General features: G+C 31.1%; 1 protein-coding gene across 1 annotated transcript; it reads right to left on the reverse strand.

The window, feature by feature from the left end:
• Nucleotides 1-19,594: 19,594 nt before the first annotated feature.
• On the reverse strand, nt 19,595-20,685 carry LOC131856643 (ATP-dependent DNA helicase RRM3-like). Its single transcript, XM_059208494.1, has 2 exons — nt 20,361-20,685; nt 19,595-20,268 (listed from the first exon to the last, which is right to left on the reverse strand). The coding sequence occupies exons 1-2, from the start codon at nt 20,683-20,685 to the stop codon at nt 19,595-19,597; spliced, it is 999 nt and encodes a 332-aa protein (XP_059064477.1).
• Between the last annotated feature and the right edge of the window lie 251 nt (nt 20,686-20,936).

Consider the following 20,936-nt stretch of genomic DNA (forward strand, 5'->3'; position numbering starts at 1 on the left):
TAGGATAATCGGCTTATTGGATTAATTAGCGTGAGTTAAGTTTTAATGTGGAATTAAGTAATCATGTTGGGAAAATCTTTAGGTGTTAGTTGATGTCTTCCGCTATGTAATCTGAATTTTGATATCTCATTGTATCTTAATGTTGTGTTTATCTTTAAAAAAAAATTATTTGCTCTCTATTTTTGTGTTTTAGCTTATCCCTTCGGGGTTTCCTGGCGGGGCATTACACTAGGTACTAGGTTAGTGTGACCAAGTGAACTACTATTATTGAGCCTGAACTCCTTGAGTATTTTGGTATTGTGAGTCATACCTTAGACTTCAGTAGGTTGTGGTGCCATAAGGGAGAGTGGCTTTCAAGTGGGGGTTGCGCCCAAAGTGGTTAGAAAGATAACCCATGGGAAGTTGAGTAATAAGTGATAACTTAATTATAAAAAAGAGGGGGTTGGGTTTTACAAACACTAAACAAGATAAATGTGCCTCGCTCATGGTTTAGTGCTTGTATAGACTTAGGATGCAGTGAGAAGGCCTGGAATGGAAAACCATCTACCTTGTCTTCACGAAAGGATAGCTTGGGTCTGCATAAAACTTGGATGAGGCCGAGAGTTGGAGAGAGGATACCAAGATAACCCATGATAGGGGTCAGGGCCTATGGAGACTTGCCAGGATAACCATGCCAAACTATGTGTTGACACTCTTCTCTTATGTGCACGGTTGTGTAGACTTATAGATGTCACCTGATAGTGTTGTGAAGTCTTATCTGGTGTGTATTTGTATGTTTCGTGAGATGATCCAATGTCATGTTAGACCATGTGTTATTTAGTGTGCAGTCTTGTGTTGATTTTGCTTGGAGAACTATTGTGGGAGTCATATCTTTGTGTTTATACTTCATGTGAGTACCTGATATTCCTATTAGACCATGGGATTCTTATGATGGTATGCGAGGAATTAGTTTTGCAGGTGCTCCAGTTGTTCTTTTGTATTTACTCCATTACATGTTTCAGATGGTTCCTCTTGTTCCTCTCAGATCATTTATGTATATTTTGGACCCTATGTGGTCATATGTATTATTTGTTTTTGTACACCTTGATGGCAGGATGTAATTGATGTGAACCTTATGTATTTTTCACCTTTTATTTAATAGAATGGTCTTGCACTTGAAGCAGACCTGAAGATGTAGCCCATTAGGGGTGAACTTCGATATCAATTGGTGTTGTATGGTGTATGTGTTCATCTGGTTCCTTTTTAATTTTGGATGCATGAATGGCATTATGGTTAAAATATATAATTTAGTTTAGACGATATTAATCTTATTGTATGTATCAAGTTATCAATTAGATGCAGTAATATGGATTATGATGATTGTATCTTAATTATGTAATGTAGCTAATGTTAGATTTATATATTCAATCATGCTAGTTAAATCTCTTATGGAATTTAATTTATGTCCTTGCGGTAATCATTTTATCATGAGTTGGTTTAATGATTCTCATTATTTATTGGATTAATAAACCTTAATGTTCATTGGATTAATCGAGTAATCTTCATTGGAAACCCTTTAGGTGTTTAAGTTAAGTCTTCGAATTGTGCAAATTTCATTGCAATATTTAATTTAATGCATCTTTAAGATCTTTAATGTTAAAAAAATAAAAATTATTTGCACTTTTTTTGAGAGTTTTAGTTGAATCCTTTAGGGTTTCTTAGTGGGGCATTACACATCACATGCGACAAATGGGAACCTAGGCACCTATCTCGACCATCCTAGATGCGTATGAGGAGCCATCTCAACCTTAATGGGGTAAGGGAGATTAGCTTACCTGGATTACCAAGGCCTTCCCATTCCTATCCTGGATCACTCCACTTGGCAAGGCAGAGGGGCCACCAACCAATTCTTATATTGTTGAGAGGAACTATTATACCCTACCCAAGAATTATTATATTAAGTTATCACTTGATTACAATGTCTAACTCCCAATGAGATACCCAATGATCTAGAGCCCAGATCACTTGACAGTCTACCCCCTTATGATCTCGGTCACCCACTTGGAACCCCACTCTCCCATAGAAAGAACCTAGACCTTAGGGTAAAAAAATAACATTAAAAACACAATAATTAAGCCTCACAATAACATAGAAATGCTCACAACATCATAAGGGACAAGGTACAAAAATAAGATACATAAGGCTTCATACAAAGAAAGAGCCTTCTCCAATGCATTACAATCAAGAGCCAAAGCATAAACAGGAATCAAAGATGAATCCAAATCCATATCAAATCTTTAATAGTGAGAGTAAACACATCCCATTAGAGTCATAAAACAACCCTGAACAACAAGGCATCCATCCTCTTGCTGGAGCAATGCAACTTGCATGAAAAACATCTCAATGGTAGGGCACAAACCCACTATCCAGAGCATAAAAATTAACAATAACATCAAAATAAAACCATACACATCATTGAGTAACTCAAAAAAATCATACAAAGCCTTTGTAAGTACCAAAAAATTAAAAACTCTAGCACCCAAAATCACAGAGAAGCCAACCCTTGGCAACGCACAGAGAAGAGAATAAATAAAAAATTAAAGCCCAAACTATGGAAAACTATCAACCAATAAGAAAATTCCATAAAATAATATATCATACCCACCTCTCATAGTTCAAGACAAATATTATAAAAGTAATTTTTATCTACTTACCCCCTCAAAATCAACCAACCAGATAAAAGGGTAGGTAAGACTTACAATTTATTATATATTTAATATTTTAATCACTCAAGCAAAGATAAGGGAAGATTAATAAATCATGATCATAAAATAATCTTTATGGGCAAATAAAATATAGAAGGACAATAATTAAATTGATCCCAAGATAAATAAACAAATAATTGCCACAACTAAATATCATGGCCTCAACTATATAAATTAATTTAAATAATGCAATAAATATCGAATAGATCAATAATAATATAAAATCACTCAATAGTATTAATTATTAATTATCAACCATTTATTTATTTTGTTATTATAAACTATGTGAATTAATTAATTTAATTTAACATTATTTAAACTATACTAATCAATTAATTAATTATTAATAATTAAACCAATCAATAATCATAGCACTACACACAAGAATAACCCAAATAATCACTAGACACTAAACAACAACTCGCACCAAGACTCTAAACTGACAAGGGTAATCAACTTAAACCTAGAGTATAAGGTGAGATTTTATGTCAACTCTGATCAACTTGCCATTGGGTTAAGACACACTCAGACCTGTGAAATGAGGTGGAGTCGATGTCTGGTACCTACAAACTTGTCATCACCAACACATATACAACAACATATCCAATGTATCATGAAGTAAACAGACAAGTGAAATGAAATCACAACATCATATCATGCTCACGAGTGAGAGACATGACATCATTTTTTATGATGAACGCAGTAGAAGACACTCGCAATCAACAAGCATTATCATAGTCATCGTCATCATAAGATAGGGTTAGTATATAATATAATACCATTAAATCACCATAGAGTAATATTAAACACACATAGAAATGAGCACATATCAATCCTCAAAGTGTAATCTATCATCACAATAATCTAGAAGTGTCATCATCTCAAGTAATCATTATGTCAAGCACAATATAATATATCTAATAATCATAATTAAGTATCTAAATCATAGATAAATCCATAAGCATCTAACCAAAATATTACATGATAATCTAGGATATTCTAATAATACACTAAAAGGAAAGATGAATCGGGGAGGGGCACCTCATGTTGGGACCTACTACCAACAAATAATCAATATATTGAAGCAAACTAATAAAACTTCCATCATTATAGCTTGGAAAATAGGCACAAGGATTATCCTCACATCCACTAAATCTCAAACTCATCATGTAAATAAATCAAACTTGGCTCAAGTGAAAACTTTTCACTTCTTTTTCAAATCATACATCAATTTTCTTAACCTACAAATAGGATTATCCTTGTTTCTTAATTCAAAAACATCTAGTTTTTGCATGTAAACACTGATAGATAAACAACACAAATGACTAAAAAACTGTTAAAAATTGCATATAGATGACTAATCTTTGTCACATGACCATTAGTAGTTTATTGTCGGTCATTTATGATGCAACCAAATCTATGACTAAACCATTTTAGTAATTTATTGGTTGTATTGATTGATCAATTTGGTGTTATATTTAGTAGTTAATTTAGTCCTCGATTGTTGCTAACTAGTCATTTATTTAATAACAGTAGTCAAGTATTTAGTCATTGTAAACATTAACTACCATCAACTGGTAGTATATTTAGTCAATTTAATTTTTAATTGACATCAATTAATAGTATATTTAGTCATTTTTATTAACTGATTTCTATTAATTGGTAGTAAATTTAGTTATGATATGAATAATTTATTAAATGCAATAAATTGTATAATGCAAAAATAATCATATTATTAAACTTGAATTAAAACATAAAAGAAAATAAAATTACAAAACTAAACATATAGGATTTCATTCAATATGCAAAATTATATTATGTGTTGTTTTAGTAAATGTTAAAAAAAAAATCATTACTCGTGTTAAATTCTATAGGATCTATATTTGCTAGAAATGAAAGGATTAGCAATAGAATAAATAGAATTTAAGTTCAATAATATTTCATTAAGGGGAATCATAGATTATTTCACTAAGAAGGAGAGCTAGAATATAGCAGACAATAAAGATGAAAATATGCCAGCTACTGCAGATGATGAAAATTCTAAAAAAAAAGATTTGAAATAAAAAGATTTGAAAGAGAAAGGTGTTTCCAAAAATATAGAGAATTCTGAAAATATGCCACCTACCACCAATGATGAAGATCCCAAGAATATAGAGGATGCTAAAAATAAGAGTAGAAAACCAGTTGAATTGGACGAAATTCTAAAAAATAAAATATCATCAATTCCGAACCCGCAAGGAGGTGCTTCTCAAGAAATTAAGGGAGGAGAAATAAAAGAAATTTCAGAGCATTCTAAAAATAAAAATAAAGAAGCATTGGTTGAAGGCGTGAACATCTCTAAAACTTTGGAGGATCCTGAAAGCAGTAAAGTAGTACAATTTGTAGACGTATAAATCTGACCACTTTCATAAGTGAATATTTAATATTCATTTTAACCTCATTCCTCTTTTTAATTAAATTCTTCATATTCATCTATTTGATTAAATGAATTACTCAATTTATTTAATTAAGCTCACCTAAACCTTTTCTAGCCTTTAATTATATAAATTACTTTATTTAATTAATTCCCCTTTCTCCCCTTTTAATTAAATTTACATTTAATTAAATTGATCATTGCAAATAAATAAATCTAATTTATTTATTAAATCCCCCACTTGTATTTATGCAAGTTGTATCTATTTGATTGAAATAAAGTAATTTATTTTAATTAAGATTCCTCTCCATCCACTTGCATTTTCCTACATCTCCTACTTGCCTCCCTAAACCCCTTCTAGATTCTTCTAATAACTTCTAATTTAGCGTAATCCATTTCCTAAATATTGTCACATCCCTAAACAAAGGGAAGTCACTTCTCTAACCTTCAAAGTCTTCAATAACCATTAAAGGCTTTATGTCTTCAATAAATTAACCCTCAAAGTCTTCATAACCATTAATGGTTAACTCAACCTTCTTGCATGGTTAGAGACTTTCTCTCTAACTCAACCCTCATCTAACCAAAGGGTCTCATCAAGCATTCATGGCTTTAACCTTGGTTATCCCTTTAACCCTTGCGCACGAGTTTATCCTTTGGGTAAAAGCTTTATCCAATGGATAACCCTAACCTAACCTTAACCCTTACCTCCTAAGGTAACCATCACGTCTTCTCAAACATTTAATACTTTTTTCATCTCCTCTCAAGAAACCTCTTGCTGACAATCGTCACCATTTCATTGGTGAGAATTGTGAACATGGATTGATAACTTTCAATCTTGGCCCTAGTTAATATTATCCAATCTTGACCATGACCATCCATTGCCTTATTTTTCCTATAAATAGAGCTCTCATGCTCTCATTTTCAGATATCCAAGTTTCATGCATCTAATTTATAGTCATTTTACTGAGCATTTAGCCTCTCTTTGATAAAAATCATCTTAATAGCATTTTAGAAGTAATTTTAAATATCATAGCATATGCATTTTAGACTAGTATATCATGCTAGGATAAGTTCACTAATATTTTATCTTATCATCTTTTATGCTAGTTTAAATCATCATAGATTCAATATCATACATATCTAGAACTGCATTCATGTTAAATTAATAAAACATCACTCATTCTTTGAGTTTTCATTCCTAAGTCACTTTGCTCAGTGATCTGAGAGCAAAGGCATTAACTTGAGGGATCCTGTGAGATAGAGAACAATGGAACACCCCTTGGAAAGTTGAGCTATTCAATATAGCTCCCATAACTTTCACCAAGAGTCCCATTGGTGTGTGGACACTTTAGAATTGGACTTTTACATTTTTGACACCCACATTTCCTGCACACACAATCATGTGACGATGTTAAAGACCAGATGATGAGAGAGGCAGGTGCTCAAGGGGATGTTTCTATAACAAGAGATTACTTTGAAAGCAAGATTGGGGCTATGTCAGAGAAATTGGACAATGTTGTAAAAAATGTTAGAGAAAAAATTGAAAAACCATTGAAAGAGGAAATTGAGAAAACACTAAGAAATGGACTTGTTAAAATATTAAAAAACAAAATGGAAGAGCAACATAAAGAAATTAAAGAATTAAGAAAGTGAAACAATAGACTAGAAAAAATAAGAAGACTGGGAAAAATAAGAAGAAAGAGGAGGAAAAATGAATGGGAGAGAATGAAATCAGCACTGGAAAGATACAATGTCTCAATGGAAGCTGTAAGTACTTTTCAAAGGTTTAAATTTTACTGCGTAGCTGGCTACCTTCCATGTCCATTTCCCAGTGAAGAAAAGAAGGCCTGTGATTTCCAAAAAGTGCAAAATGACTATCTTAAGATGGCGTCTACCACTATTAGTTCATCGAGGAATAGTTTGTTTCAACAAACCCATTTATTTTCCAGGCTAAACCAAAAATGGAGGTGAATATTGTACATGTATGATTCTAATAGCCCTTTGAAGGTAAATGTTAGAGTTATATTTATTTGTATGATAGATTTGGACATCGCAATTACTTTCTTTCTGAGAGGTTTACACCTAGATATTATAAACCATTTTCTCAGATAATTTCTTCAAAAAGACAATATGAAATATCATGCAGAGTGTAAAATGCAATGTGGAGCTTGAGGAAAGCATTCAACTAATTGTTTCTTTCCCTATTTGGAAATAACACACCAATGTTCAATGTAGGGTTTGTGGCTGCTAGGAATGTGGAGTGGAGATGGAAATCAACATCATGGTGTGGTGATTGTTCTTAATAAACACATCACCCATTTCAGCTTTTCTTTATCATTATCTAGTATCTCTGGCTTTGAATACCAAGTTTTTATTTCTTTGTATCACAATTATTTTTGCTTTTATCAGATGGACAAGTTTATTTGAAAGTATGTTTTGTAGTTTGTAATAAAATTATTTTAACATTATTTAGTGATATTAGTAATTAAAATGTCTAATTTTTTTAGGCAGAAGCTGATGAGGTGTACATACCTTATCCTCTTGTGAGATTTGAACTTGTGATTTCAAGAGCACAAATTCTCCACCACTTGACCAACTCAAGCTGTACTAAAATATTTAATTTTGATTTAAATAACTATATTTAAAAAAAAATTAAAATTAAAAACTATATTGTATTACATGACTAATTATTCTGATGAACAAAATTAATATAATATAATTTATGTTCTTAATAATTAATATTTTTTAGCATTCTGTATGCTTTTCTAGTTTTGAAATTCATATTGTAGGAAGTATTACTACCCTGTCTCTTCATTTCATGAATGGATGACTGGCGGGAATAATAATGAAATTCCTTTGTGTGAGGAAATACAGTTGAAGATCGTCAGCAGTAAACATACAAATGCAAGTGACGGTCATCTCATAAGTAGTCGAAAAAACCATAGAGATTCACAGTTAAAGTTTTTTTCAAAGGCAATAAACTATTATGCTGGTAAGCTTTTAATCTAGAAAATATTTTTTTATTAATATCTCATCAACAAAATAGTTTATTATCTTTAAAAAGTCTATTTTAAATTATATATACTAAGCAATATATAAAGTCTAGAGAATGTCAGTTAATTTTAAGTGTTTAACATTTTTATTCTAGAAATCAAAGCTTAGTGTATGATTTAAGCCATCCCCAAAAATATAGTTATTGACTTTACATAAAAAAAGGTGATATAAATTGAGACATATATAAACTATTTTATATGGAAGAAAATACAAATATTTCTATTGTGTAGCTACACATTCAAGCTTGTTTTTTCTGCGTTTCTAATCTCCATCTGAAAATAAATAGAAATAATGTATTTATTGCATATTTTTTGTTAAAATTTTTAAATAAAAACTATATTTTTTTATCGCTATCAAGAACAAGAATGCAGGTTAATAGAAGTAGAGGCAAAATATATCGTGAAGAAAATAATCATCAGACACATATACGCCCTTGGCCATGTCGTCAATTACACTTATCCTAACGTAATGTATTCCATGAGAAAAGGATTTGATGTTAGCATTTATATCCAAAGCAATGGAACCTAATAGTTAATCTCCATGAATGCAATGGTGGTAAACTTTCAAGAAAAGTTAGTTATTGTTATTAGTAATATTATAGTGATAAACAATGATAAAGATATAAGAGTCTTAATCAATGATTGGTAATTAAATGGTAATCATTGAACATAACTTTCATCTCATTTTTAAAGAGATTTGTTGTTATTGTTATTAGTAACCAAGGGATGTTATTCGTCTCATCGACCATAAAGTACACATTTCTGTGTAACCTATTATTGGTTAAAGAAAAAGAGTGTCAAACGTGGACAAAACAGATAACAATGCAACAGAGAAACATGGAACATAGCCTGCTAAGTGTAAAATTAACACAAGGATGATTCTCAGTACCCATACAAAATTTCTTTAGACTTTTTATCATCTTTTGGTTTTGAACAAACACTTCAAATTTTCTTTGAATGTTTTTTTTTTCTTTCAAACTATGGTTAAAAAGTTTTTGATTTAGGTAAGAAGGGATTGGAAGGGACCTAACCATTTTATAGAAAATAAGAACCAAACAAGAGGGTTTTAGCAAGGAACCTAGAACCTTTAGGGGTTTTCAAAAGGCACCCCACAAGCTTTGTGGGTATAACAAGGCACCCAATACCTCAAATCAAGAAACTAACTATTTGGAAGGTAGACCAAGGATGGTAACCAAGCCATCCCACAATGGAACCCCTTTGGGAACCAAGTATAAAATGGGTAGGGAATTTCCCAAGGTTCCCCAAACCTTCACACTGGTTCTTGAAATGGTGCCTTAAACAAACTAAAAATTCCAAATTTGAAAATCCTAGCAACAAACCAACTTCTCAACTATCTAACACATTTCCACCTCAATAGGAGAGCATCCCACCTCAATAGGAGCAATAGAGAAGAAGATCGAGTGAAGGATGTCCCAAATAGACCTCATCCTAGCATCTAGGCAACAACAGTTGAGAGAAAACCATATAGAGCAACCTCCATCCTCCCTCGATAAGAAGATCCCCACCTCAATAGGAGATTCCCTAACCTCGATAAGGAATAGGAAAGACCTAAACAAGAACCAAATACACCATCCCCACAATATTTCCACTGCTAGAGACCCTCAATGGCTGCAAACTTCACCTCTATAAAAGCCATGTGGGATGGATTCTAGCCAAAAGAAAACACCCAATCAGAAAAAGGAGGGGAAAACAAGTCCCGAACAAAACCATGGCTTAACCAAAAACATATCACAACCAGAATGGGCCCTTTAAAATTGTTAGCATCCATCTGGAAAAAAGGAGAGGCATAACCAACAAAATAACCATCTTCAAATAGAAAAATGACAAAAAAGAGAACAAAATGGACTTTGGAGCACAAAAAACTCGAGAGGCTAGTCTCCACTAGATGCTCCCTAACAACACCTAAGAAAAATAAATCCCCACAAAGCACAGGAGGAAAGGTGGAAAAATCCACCAAAAACCTCCCTCCAAACACCTGCAAGAAGGATAGGAATGGAAGAGAGAACTTGTAGAGACACAACAAGCAAAACCCACCATGCAAATGGTGCCACTGTGCTATCACAATAGGGATACTAGCCAATGCCACAACAAGATTTAAAACCTACATGGGCTTGAACCCACACCAAAAAAGTTTAGAATCTCTCTGCAATAGAACCATATTGCCAAAATAGAGTAGCCTAAAGATAGTAGAGAGAGGCATCAAAAGGGCAGAAAATACCTAGCACAACCACCAACAACAAAGGTTAGAGAAGCCCATCCTTAGAAAGAGTCATTCCCTAGAAGAAAGATGCCTCCAAAGCCAACATGAAACACACCCACAAACCACCCTTTCTCTGTCAAGAAATACACTCCACAAAGGAAACAAATAAGGAGAGGAGGAAAAGCCCCACCACCCCCTACACAAGGAGGACAACCAAAAACAAGTCTGACCACACAGTGAACCACATCCATTAGCAGAAAAGTCATCCATGACTTAACCCTTGGAGAAAATAGGGCCAGACACTGTAAGAACAACCAACAAAATAACAACGTCCCTCACAAGTAGGGAGAGAAGCCAACATAGGGAATACCATGACTGTTGAACCTTGAACAAGAAGAACTGCAACTCATGGTCAGGAAGGCTTCCATAAATGTCCAGAAAACCCACTAAAATATGAAGTCTAATAACAAACCCCAACCAAGCATCCATGGAAGGGGGGGACAAGGGCCACAAAATCTGTCCATGGCCATTTGTTACACCATCACTCTCTATATCTGCTTTTGTGTCCCTTCACTACCTAAAACCGTTGCTCTAGTTGTGTACATTCTCTCCATTTTCAAGTCTATGTTCACTATGATTAAAATGTTAATATGTCATAATTTAGAAATTTAAGTATATAAGTCATGAAATTCAACACCAAACTAAACATGCATAGCAGCTACTCCTTTGCCAAAAAGTTTACAAAACATCAAACAAAACAAGTATAAAATAGAGAGAGAGGTGGAAATAAATTATAATTTTCTATTTAATTTATAAATATTTTATAATCAGATTACAAAACATTTAAAAATAAAATTTGTACAACTAGGGGAAGAGAACTAGTAGTCTTTATAGATAAATCTCATTAATGGTACATTGGATTTCGTTATTGTTAACTTCATGCACCCTAAGAACCTAAATGGTACATTGGATTTTGTCAATATTTTGTTGTCATCATATGTGACTTGACTTCTTATAGTTTTTGTTTTTGTTCCTAGAAAGTAAAGATGAACTCTATGGGATCTATTACACATGCAAGGGTCAAAAAGTGGTCATTTCAAAGTGCTATCCAAAACATATTTTCTATTGCCCCATTACTTGTTCACTTTGACAACCAAAAAAATTGTACAATTGAGCCAGTACTTATGCACAAATATTTCAATAATTATGCACTATTGGTACCAATAAAGTTGCATAATTGATCTAATTATTAACTTATCTTTTTCAAAAAATGGGTGGCTATAGTGGGATTTTAATTAGTGAAATCCAATAAATATTAATTGGATCATGAGTGGTGATTGGTGCTCTTCCCCTATCTAGAGTCATTACTAGAAGTGTTTTCAATAATTGTCTAGAGCCATACACCAATCTCTATTCATCTAGAGGTACCTATTATTACACAAAACTCTACTAATCTAATTCATAAACTCTATTATTGCTGCAGTATTCCTTTTAGTTTCATTAACAAACTCAATATTGCATACACCATTATTTATTTTTTCTATTATTGTCCTTCTCAAAAAACTTTATCTCACATTAAAAAGTCAAAGTTACCTAATTAATTACTATTGTAGGGTTAGAGAGAAAAGAGGGATTAAGATCCTAGAAGGTTTCTAGCAAATTGTTTGTTGATAGGTGGTTGACTAATAGCCTCAAGATAAATAATTTTAAACACAAATATTTTTTCTTGAGCCTCTTTCATGCTCATCTATAAATTTAGAGTTAATATCCTCAAATTTGGAGCTATTTTTCACTCATTATATAGAATGTTTGAAGCTATTTATGATAGCTCTATAATTTTTGCATTTAAATTTATGATGCCAAAACTACTTCTCAAGTGCTCAAAACTAGCAATAGTAAGTGGTTTTAAGATGATTACTTCAAGCTACTACTCTAATATACAATATTTGACATTGATTTCATCATTTTCTACCAACTGTCTTACGATGTGATGCTAAATTTAAATGTTCTTGATTCATCCATTAAATATTATATTATTTTCCAATACTATTGGTGATTCATTATTATAAAATATCATTGTGTCATCTACTTGTTTTCCTTTCAAATTATTTAAGATTTTTTGTATCCAAATATCTTGACATGCTATTGCATTTGCTGCTATATACTAAGCTTTTGTTGTGGAAAAATAAATTGAGAGTTAATTCATTAAAGTACATGAAATAGCTCTTGAAACCAAATAGAAAATATATTCTGTTGTGGTCTTCCTATCTTATACACTTCATTTCCATTCATTATTTGTATATCCAACAAACTCAAACTCATTTGGTGCAACATAAAATTTACCATATACTTTAGTGAAATTAATGTGCCAAAGGATTATTTTACATATTTACAAATGCGTGGCCTTTCGAGTCTCGAAAAAATGTAAAAATCAGATTTATTGTGTACATATTATCAAACCTATTTGCTACCAAATACATTAAACTATCAACCAAACTCATGTATATAGTTGGATTCACATTATTGTTGCAACCTTCTTTGGTCAACTTTAGACCTATGGTTGTCAATGTTTCCACAAGATTGCGTTTTTTATTCTAAATCTTCCCAAAATATTTGCTACATATTTTGTTTGAGAGTTATTCATTTGCTTCACTTCTATGCCTATAAAATGCCATAACATTGCTACATGTATCATCTCATTCACTTTTTATGGCCTATTTAAAATAATTATTGAGGAAATCATCTTTCCCCATGAAGTCTTAATCATCTACATATAAGACAACAATTATAAGCTTACTAAAACTTTTATTATTTTAAAGAGTTGTCTCATCATCAATTAGGCTAAAGTAATTAGTTTAAAAAAATGTGTTTATTCTATTTTAGCATACCTAGGTGCTTTCTTTAGCCTTTACACTTCCTTTTCTTACTTTGTAATTTTATAACCATGTGGCTAATCCATACCCATTTTCTCTCTCATCACTTCACTCAAGAAGGTTAGCTTCACATCTTTTCAAAACGCCTTCAACTTTTGTTGTACAATATTTTTAATACTTTACACATGTTTTCCATTGTTACAAATAGATCTTATGTCTCATCATAATGTCTTCCAAGTTGTTGTTTATATCTCTTAATAACCAGTCTCTTCATATACCTCTCTATTCATCTTTCAATATTACTCTTGGTTTTTTAGACCCACTTCACACTAATAACATGTGTATATCTATAGGCAAATGTAATTTCTCTGATTTTCTAGTTTTCTTTATTAAATTTATTTACTCATCCATGACCTCACACTATTTCTCTTGTTTTAGAAGATCCTTAAAATAAGTTGGATCACTATAAGAAAATATTGCAAAAATTTCTAATTTTTATCAGATTCATCTTCATACCTTTAGTTAGAATTTTTTCTTTTCTTGGTATTAGAGAGGCAAAAGTGGGGTTTGAAATCTCACTAATATTGCTACATTTTTATATAGAAAGTTTCAAGAGCTATTTGTTTACTATAGTTTTGTACTATGAAGTAGTCTAGAGCTATCTGGAGGATTGTGTAACTAAGCTTTGCAACTTGTTTGTATCTAAAGCTTTCTTGACCTAACTATTAGGTTCCATAGCTACTAGAGAAACATCATGTTTATTTTCATGCTCTTCATATTCATAATAAATGAGAGATCTACCTAAGATACCCAAAGAGGTTTTTATTGTGTCATCCCATGAATCATTTTTATAAAGCAAATATCCCTATCGATCACTATTTACTTGGTCATAGGGTAATATAGTTTAAATACGTTGGAATCTTAACTATATCACGTGAAAATGAACTTCTCACCTTTTTCATCCAAATTTTATCTCTTCTTTTTTTTGTACAAAATCACATTCCACACATCCAAACACTCTCGAGTGTTCAACCATATACATGCATTTTTCTATGCCTTTTGTGAAATCTTGTTACATACATACTTTGTAATAATTCTATTCATCAAAGATAGTATTGTTGCTATGACTTCCCCTCTATATTTCTTTCCAAGTTCCTTGGCTTTCAATACATGTATTTCCATATCCACAATGGTCCTATTCCTACTCCTAGCCACTCCATTTTTTTTCATGTGTATATCTAGTTGTTAATTCTTTTTCAATACCATGATTGCTACATAAATTTATAAATGAATTGGAGGTATATTATCCCCCTCTATTTTATTGTAGGACCTTTATTAAATGTCTACTTTTGTTTTCGCCCTTTATCTTAAACATCTTGAACTTCTCAAAAGATTCAAACTTATGGCTCGGGAATTATACCCATGTATTTTGGCTATTGTCATCTATGAAGGTTGTAAAAGATTGACTCTTTCCTATTGAAATTTTTTAAATAGGGCCATACAAATATGTGTGCACAAACTCCAATGATGCTCTTACCTTTAAATAATTCCTTGATTGATAGATGTACCTATGTTGTTTGCCTTAAATATATACTTCATATCCACCATCAGGGTCTACTATGGTTGGTAGTCCTCCAATCATAACCTTCTTAAAAAGGAGCATAATAATGTCCATATCCTATATATATAAAACTTTTTGAGTGTTCTTAAATGATAGCCTTGAAGACTAATTGTTGTTAAGTTCTAATGTACTCTTGTCATTCTTGGGAGACACAACTATAAACTAGGTTAGTAAACATGTTCATATCATCATATGAAACATATAATTCTTTATCATTAAAACTATTGCAGCAATATTCTTTATTGCATTCTCATAAAATATGACACATTCTCCTTTCTCCATAATCAAATATTTAATTGAGCTTATAATTTTAATTTGGGTTTAACACATTACGAATGCATAAAATCTTCATTAAATAATGTAGTGACAACAAAACATAATGCCACAAGTCAAACAAAAAAATTATAGGTTCAAACTTAAACAATATCCATAACACATTGTTCAATTTTGTATCAAACTTAAAGGCATCCTCATCAAAGTATTTTAAAGAAAAACCATGTATAATTTGCATCAATTTTTCAATAAAGTCAAGAATCTTATCATGCAAACACCTTATTTAGCACCCTCATTCTATCTAACCATTTATTTATGAAAATAATATAGCAAATTAAAGTTGTAATTGTTACTTGTGATGTAAGGTATTAGACTATTAAAGCATATAATACCATAGAAAACAATAGAATAATCTATATAAAAAAATTAAGTGTTATATATATGATTTTTTATTTCTTAACTCCCCATAAGCAACCATGATATCAATTTCACCCCAAGAGGTTTCTAGAATATTTCCTAGAATTACTTCAAAAACACCAATACCTTCAAGACAAAAGATACCAAGCACGCAGAAAAAAAGATTATGTTGGACATGTTAATTTTCAGTCTAGTTTCACCAATAAATGCAAATAATTTAAAAAAAATAAGAATTATAAAGAATTGAAAGTGGAAATATGAAATTAAATCAAATCACAATCCTAGTCAAGAAAAATCATTACAAACCTAAAATATATATTTTCAATCATTTTAATGTTGACAAAACTCTTTAATATGGCAACTTGATTCAATTGATGATAGATTTTGATATAATATATTTTCATAAAAAGTGAGCTCTGAAATTGATGAAGGAATGAATATATTTATGGTTTTTCTATGGAAAATTTAAATAGATGTTGATGTTGAGATCTAAGATCTAATTCGAGTCAAGTTGATGTTGAGTTAGTTCGTTTATAAAATAAAAATTTATGATTTCATAATGATTGAAGGGTGATACTGTAGTATCTAATGTGATGATTGGGTAAATTCCAAGATCACGATTCAAAAGAAAATAAATATTGATGATTGATAGAGAAACATCTAATACAAATGAAGTTAATTGAGGGAGATGACTAGTTGATTAAAGAGAAAAAAAGAAGTTTATTAGAAAATAGATAATTGATTCTTATTAAACTAGCATATATGTCTTAAATTTTAATTTAATCTATATAAAATACGCCGAGAGATATCCTTCTCGAGGCATCTATTTCAATTTAGGGTGTAAAATTGATTAAAAATAGATGCCTCGAGAAGGATATCTCTCGGCGTATTTTATATAGATTAAATTAAAATTTAAGACATATATGCTAGTGGCAGTCGTGCGACGCGACATGGAAAATATAAAATAAATACAATATATAATTGTATAGAGTCTTTTCCTTGAGTTGAATTATATAATAGTATTTTAATATTATTATATTATTATATATCTAGGTATATGAAATATATCCATTTAGACTATTTTTAATAAATATATATGTTTTACAAGATTAAAGCATATACTAAAATGTAAGATATATATTGGAATTTATTTAATGATAATATAAAATAGTATTTAATGGTCAGTATTATGGTTATGGATAGGGTTAAGATTATTATTATGGTTAGAGTTAAGGTTCATTGTTAGGGATACGATAAGGGTTCACATCAAGGTTAGGAGTTGGTTTAGGTTTAGAATTATGGTTAGGGTTAGGATTTAGGATTACTGTTAGGATTACAGTTAGGGTTAGGGTTAAGGGTAGTATCAATGTTAGGGTGTGGTTTAGGTTTAGGATAAGGGTTGGAGTTAGGCTTTAGGATTATAATTAGGGTTAGGATTAGGGTTAGTATTATGTTCAGAGTTAAGGTTTACATCATTGTTAGGGATACAATTAGGGTTCTAATCAAGGTTAGGGTTTGGTTTAGGTCTAAAATTATGGTTAGGGTTAGGATTTAGGACTAATGTTAGGATTATGGTCAAGGTTAGAGTAAAGGATTCTATTATGGTGAACAATAAGGTTTACATCATTGTAGGGCTACAGTTAGGGTAAGGGTTAGGGTTATGATTAGGGTTAGGTTTCACGGTTAAGGTTGTGATATTGTTTAAGGTTTATATCATGGTTAGAGTTACCATCAATTTTATGGTTTGGTTTAGGTCTAGGATTATGGTTAGCATTAAGGTTGGGGATTACAATTAAGGTTAGGGTTTGGGTTATGTCTAAGGTTTAGTGTTAGGGTTAAGTTTATGGTGAGGGTTAGGATTTATTGTTAGTTTTACAATTTTGTTTAGAGTTTATATCAAATTTAGGGTTAGGGTTAGGGTTAGGGTTATAATTATAATTGGGGGTAGGGCTAGGATTATGATTATATAATGTATGTTTAGCATTAGGATTAGGGTTTATTTTTAGGGTTAAGTTTAGTATTATCCCTAGGGTCATGGTTTACATCATTGTTAGGGTTTGATTTAGGTTTATGATTATGGTTAGGGTTATGGTTAGGTTTGGTTTTAGGGTTAAGTTTATGGTTAGGGTTAGGGTTTATTAATAGTGTAACCCTAATTATAGTTAGTGTTAGGATTATAATTTGATCTAGGATTGTTTGATGTCACATATCTTAGAGAATCATGTATATTACAAATAAATAGTAGCACAAAATATGTTTTAAAAATAAAATATATTATTAGTGGAAGTTTTATACATTGCCACACACCCACTTAAAATTTGTTTTAAATGGTATTATTTCTTTTATATTATATTATAATTCAAAAAAGTGGCAAATCTTTCTAATTTACATGTTAAATATTGTAAAAAAATGTTAATTTTTTTTTTATATTTAGCTGCTAAACATTTAACATTTCATATATATATTTGTTAAACAACCATTTAATACATATATTTAAAGCCACACATTTAGAAAACCACACATATAACAATTAATATTATTGTTGTCCTTTCAACTCTCATATAGGAGAAAAAATGCATGCTTTGCTACAATGAACTTGAATAAGTGAGAAGTGATGAAGTTCAAATAATAAGTAACTACATGAATATTACTTCATTGTAATGGTGTAAATACATCACAAATTCTTCAGTGATGAGAATGGTGTTACGTCCTTTATTTACAAGATGATCAAAATATACTTCTTTCATAATATCTGGAAATCTGGACACTATTGCAGATGCATCACGAGCTTTTTTAGCAACATCTTCCATTTTTAATATTTCAAGTTCTTCGACATCATCGATCATTAAGCTCGTGTTTTCAATTTCTTTGACAATTTTGTTGTAGCATTCTAAAACAATTCTCACACATTTGTCAATAGGAGTTTCAACAAAATTGTTTGAGTTTATAGATGCAGTTGGACTTTGAACAATGATTTCCGATTCATCTTGTGAAACATCCATATTTCCAAGTATTTGCTGAAAATAAAAAAAATAGTAGAATTAGGGTTATCATTTAGGAACAATGATAATAAAGTATTCATAATTTGTGATAAAATTATAAAATCACTATATTTAATAGCACAAACAATGTATGAAATAAATAATGAAAATATTTATTTATAATTGAAGCAAATTAAATCATCAGAATAGGATATTACTTGGCTTACTATGTTTAAATGTCACTAAGAACATTTAAAATGAAATAAAATATATAAAACCATAAGAAAATGATGTTAAATAAAGGAAATTAGCCTTTATATTTGATTAAATTATTAAATTGAAATATAATCAATGACTTACTAAATGTTGAGAAATTATGTAGAGAATGATTGTTTGTTTAAATTAGATAAGAATAGTCATTCATGAATGCGTCCATTTTGCTTTTCAATCATAATATGTAGATGTATTATCACATTGATTTTGCATAAAACTATTTACATGTCATAAAAATATTATTTAACAAAATATATTTTAGTCTAAATTAACCTACAATATATGATTAAATTAAAAAATTAATAAAAAAATAAATCATCAGAATAAGATATTTTTTTGATAAGTAAATTGTTGGATTGGGCCAACTCCTTTTATATTATATTAAAAAAAGATAGAACAAAATAGTATTTTCTTGCGGCTACAACCTTGCTTGCTCTCTCCTTATCTATTTATTAACAACATTTATTAGATCAAATAACTTCTAAGGATTTTAGCCTGCTTTCTTCTTCCTTTCTTCTGGCAGCTTATTTTCCCCTCTTCATTTTTTCATATTTGTCATATGTGAAGGTTGGCATAATCCGTAGTCCTTGAAAATATTTGACACGTGATATTGCTACAAATGTGAGACCACTTCTTTCAGTGGGGCCTATATCAATAGTGGCTTTGTCTAGTGTCAACCCTTGTGATTTATGTATGGTTAAAGCCCAAGCCAATATCAATGGAATTTACTTTGTGCTAGCTTTGTCAATAGTTGGAATTGGAACTCTTTGGGGATGACGATCATCAAATGGAATTCCTGAGTAACCATCAAAATCTACAAGTACATATGATGGTGGCAAAGGTGGTGCACTTCCAGGTCTATATACAATACTTCGAATATATCCTAGTGCTCCATTGACAAGACCTGCTTCTATCCATAAGTTTGAAGTTAACATCACCCTTGCATATTTCCTGAGTAATAGTTCCATGTCGAACTCATCATTTCCATCGCCTTCTATAGAACTAAGTGTTTTTGTTTTTACAGCGATGCTTCGTGCAATAGGGTTTTTTAATGAGTACAATTTTCTTTTGCTATGAGTGTGCACATTATCATTTGTCGAGAATAAATGAACACTATTTTCGAACTCATCATTTGTTGCAATACTCATGTTTCCATTTGATCTTGACATAAGTAACATCCAATCATCTATTGTAGGGTTTGCATCCCTTATGTTTGTTAGAAGAAGACGAAATCTTTCTTGTTCATTGCTTTGTCCATCTTGTCTGAAAATACGTCTCAAAGTAACTATGGTTTTGAATTCTTCCCACAGTATCCTTGCACACCTTTTGCTTTCATATGCCACTCTATCTTTGACAGGAGGCAATTGTGCCAAATCTCCGACCAATATCATAGATATACCTGAAAAATATTTTAATACACATATTCAGCAATAGGTAAATGTGTTAAAAATGTAGATCTATTATTCTAAGAAACTTAAATGTTAATCATACCTTCAAAAATTTTATGACTATTTTCTAGAAATGCTTGTCGAAGACGAGAGTCTATGTTTTCAAGTAACATCTCTCCCAAGAAGCTCATTTCATCTATTAATATGTACTTTATGTGAGAAATTTCCTCTTGGAAAGTCGTAAGTCTTGTCCCTTGTAGCTCACTGAATTCTTTTATTGGAATTCTCAACTTATAATGAATCGTTGATGCTCCAATGTTGAATGCTACAACTCTTGTTGGTGCAAGTAGAAGTAGAGGAGAGCGTTGTGGAGAGGCTGCATTTTGTAATGTTTGACTTATTGCACCGATCAAGTATGACTTACCCATTCCTACTGTGCCTTGAATTATCATATATAAGGGTGATACATTTTGATATGTATGATAGTGGGACATTATAATGTTGACTGCTTTGTTTTGTTTGTGACTGAGGTTTCCATAGTCCACACATTTTGGTATGTCATCATGAATAAGACAACCATTATTTCTCATTATGTTAATAAAATTTGTAGCTTCATTCGTGTATTGTTCACCTTGAAATTCTTGACACTAGTTTGTTTGTCGATCTATATCTCTTCTAC

The sequence above is a fragment of the Cryptomeria japonica genome, chromosome 7 (assembly GCF_030272615.1).
Source record: "Cryptomeria japonica chromosome 7, Sugi_1.0, whole genome shotgun sequence".
Lineage (NCBI taxonomy): Eukaryota > Viridiplantae > Streptophyta > Pinopsida > Cupressales > Cupressaceae > Cryptomeria > Cryptomeria japonica.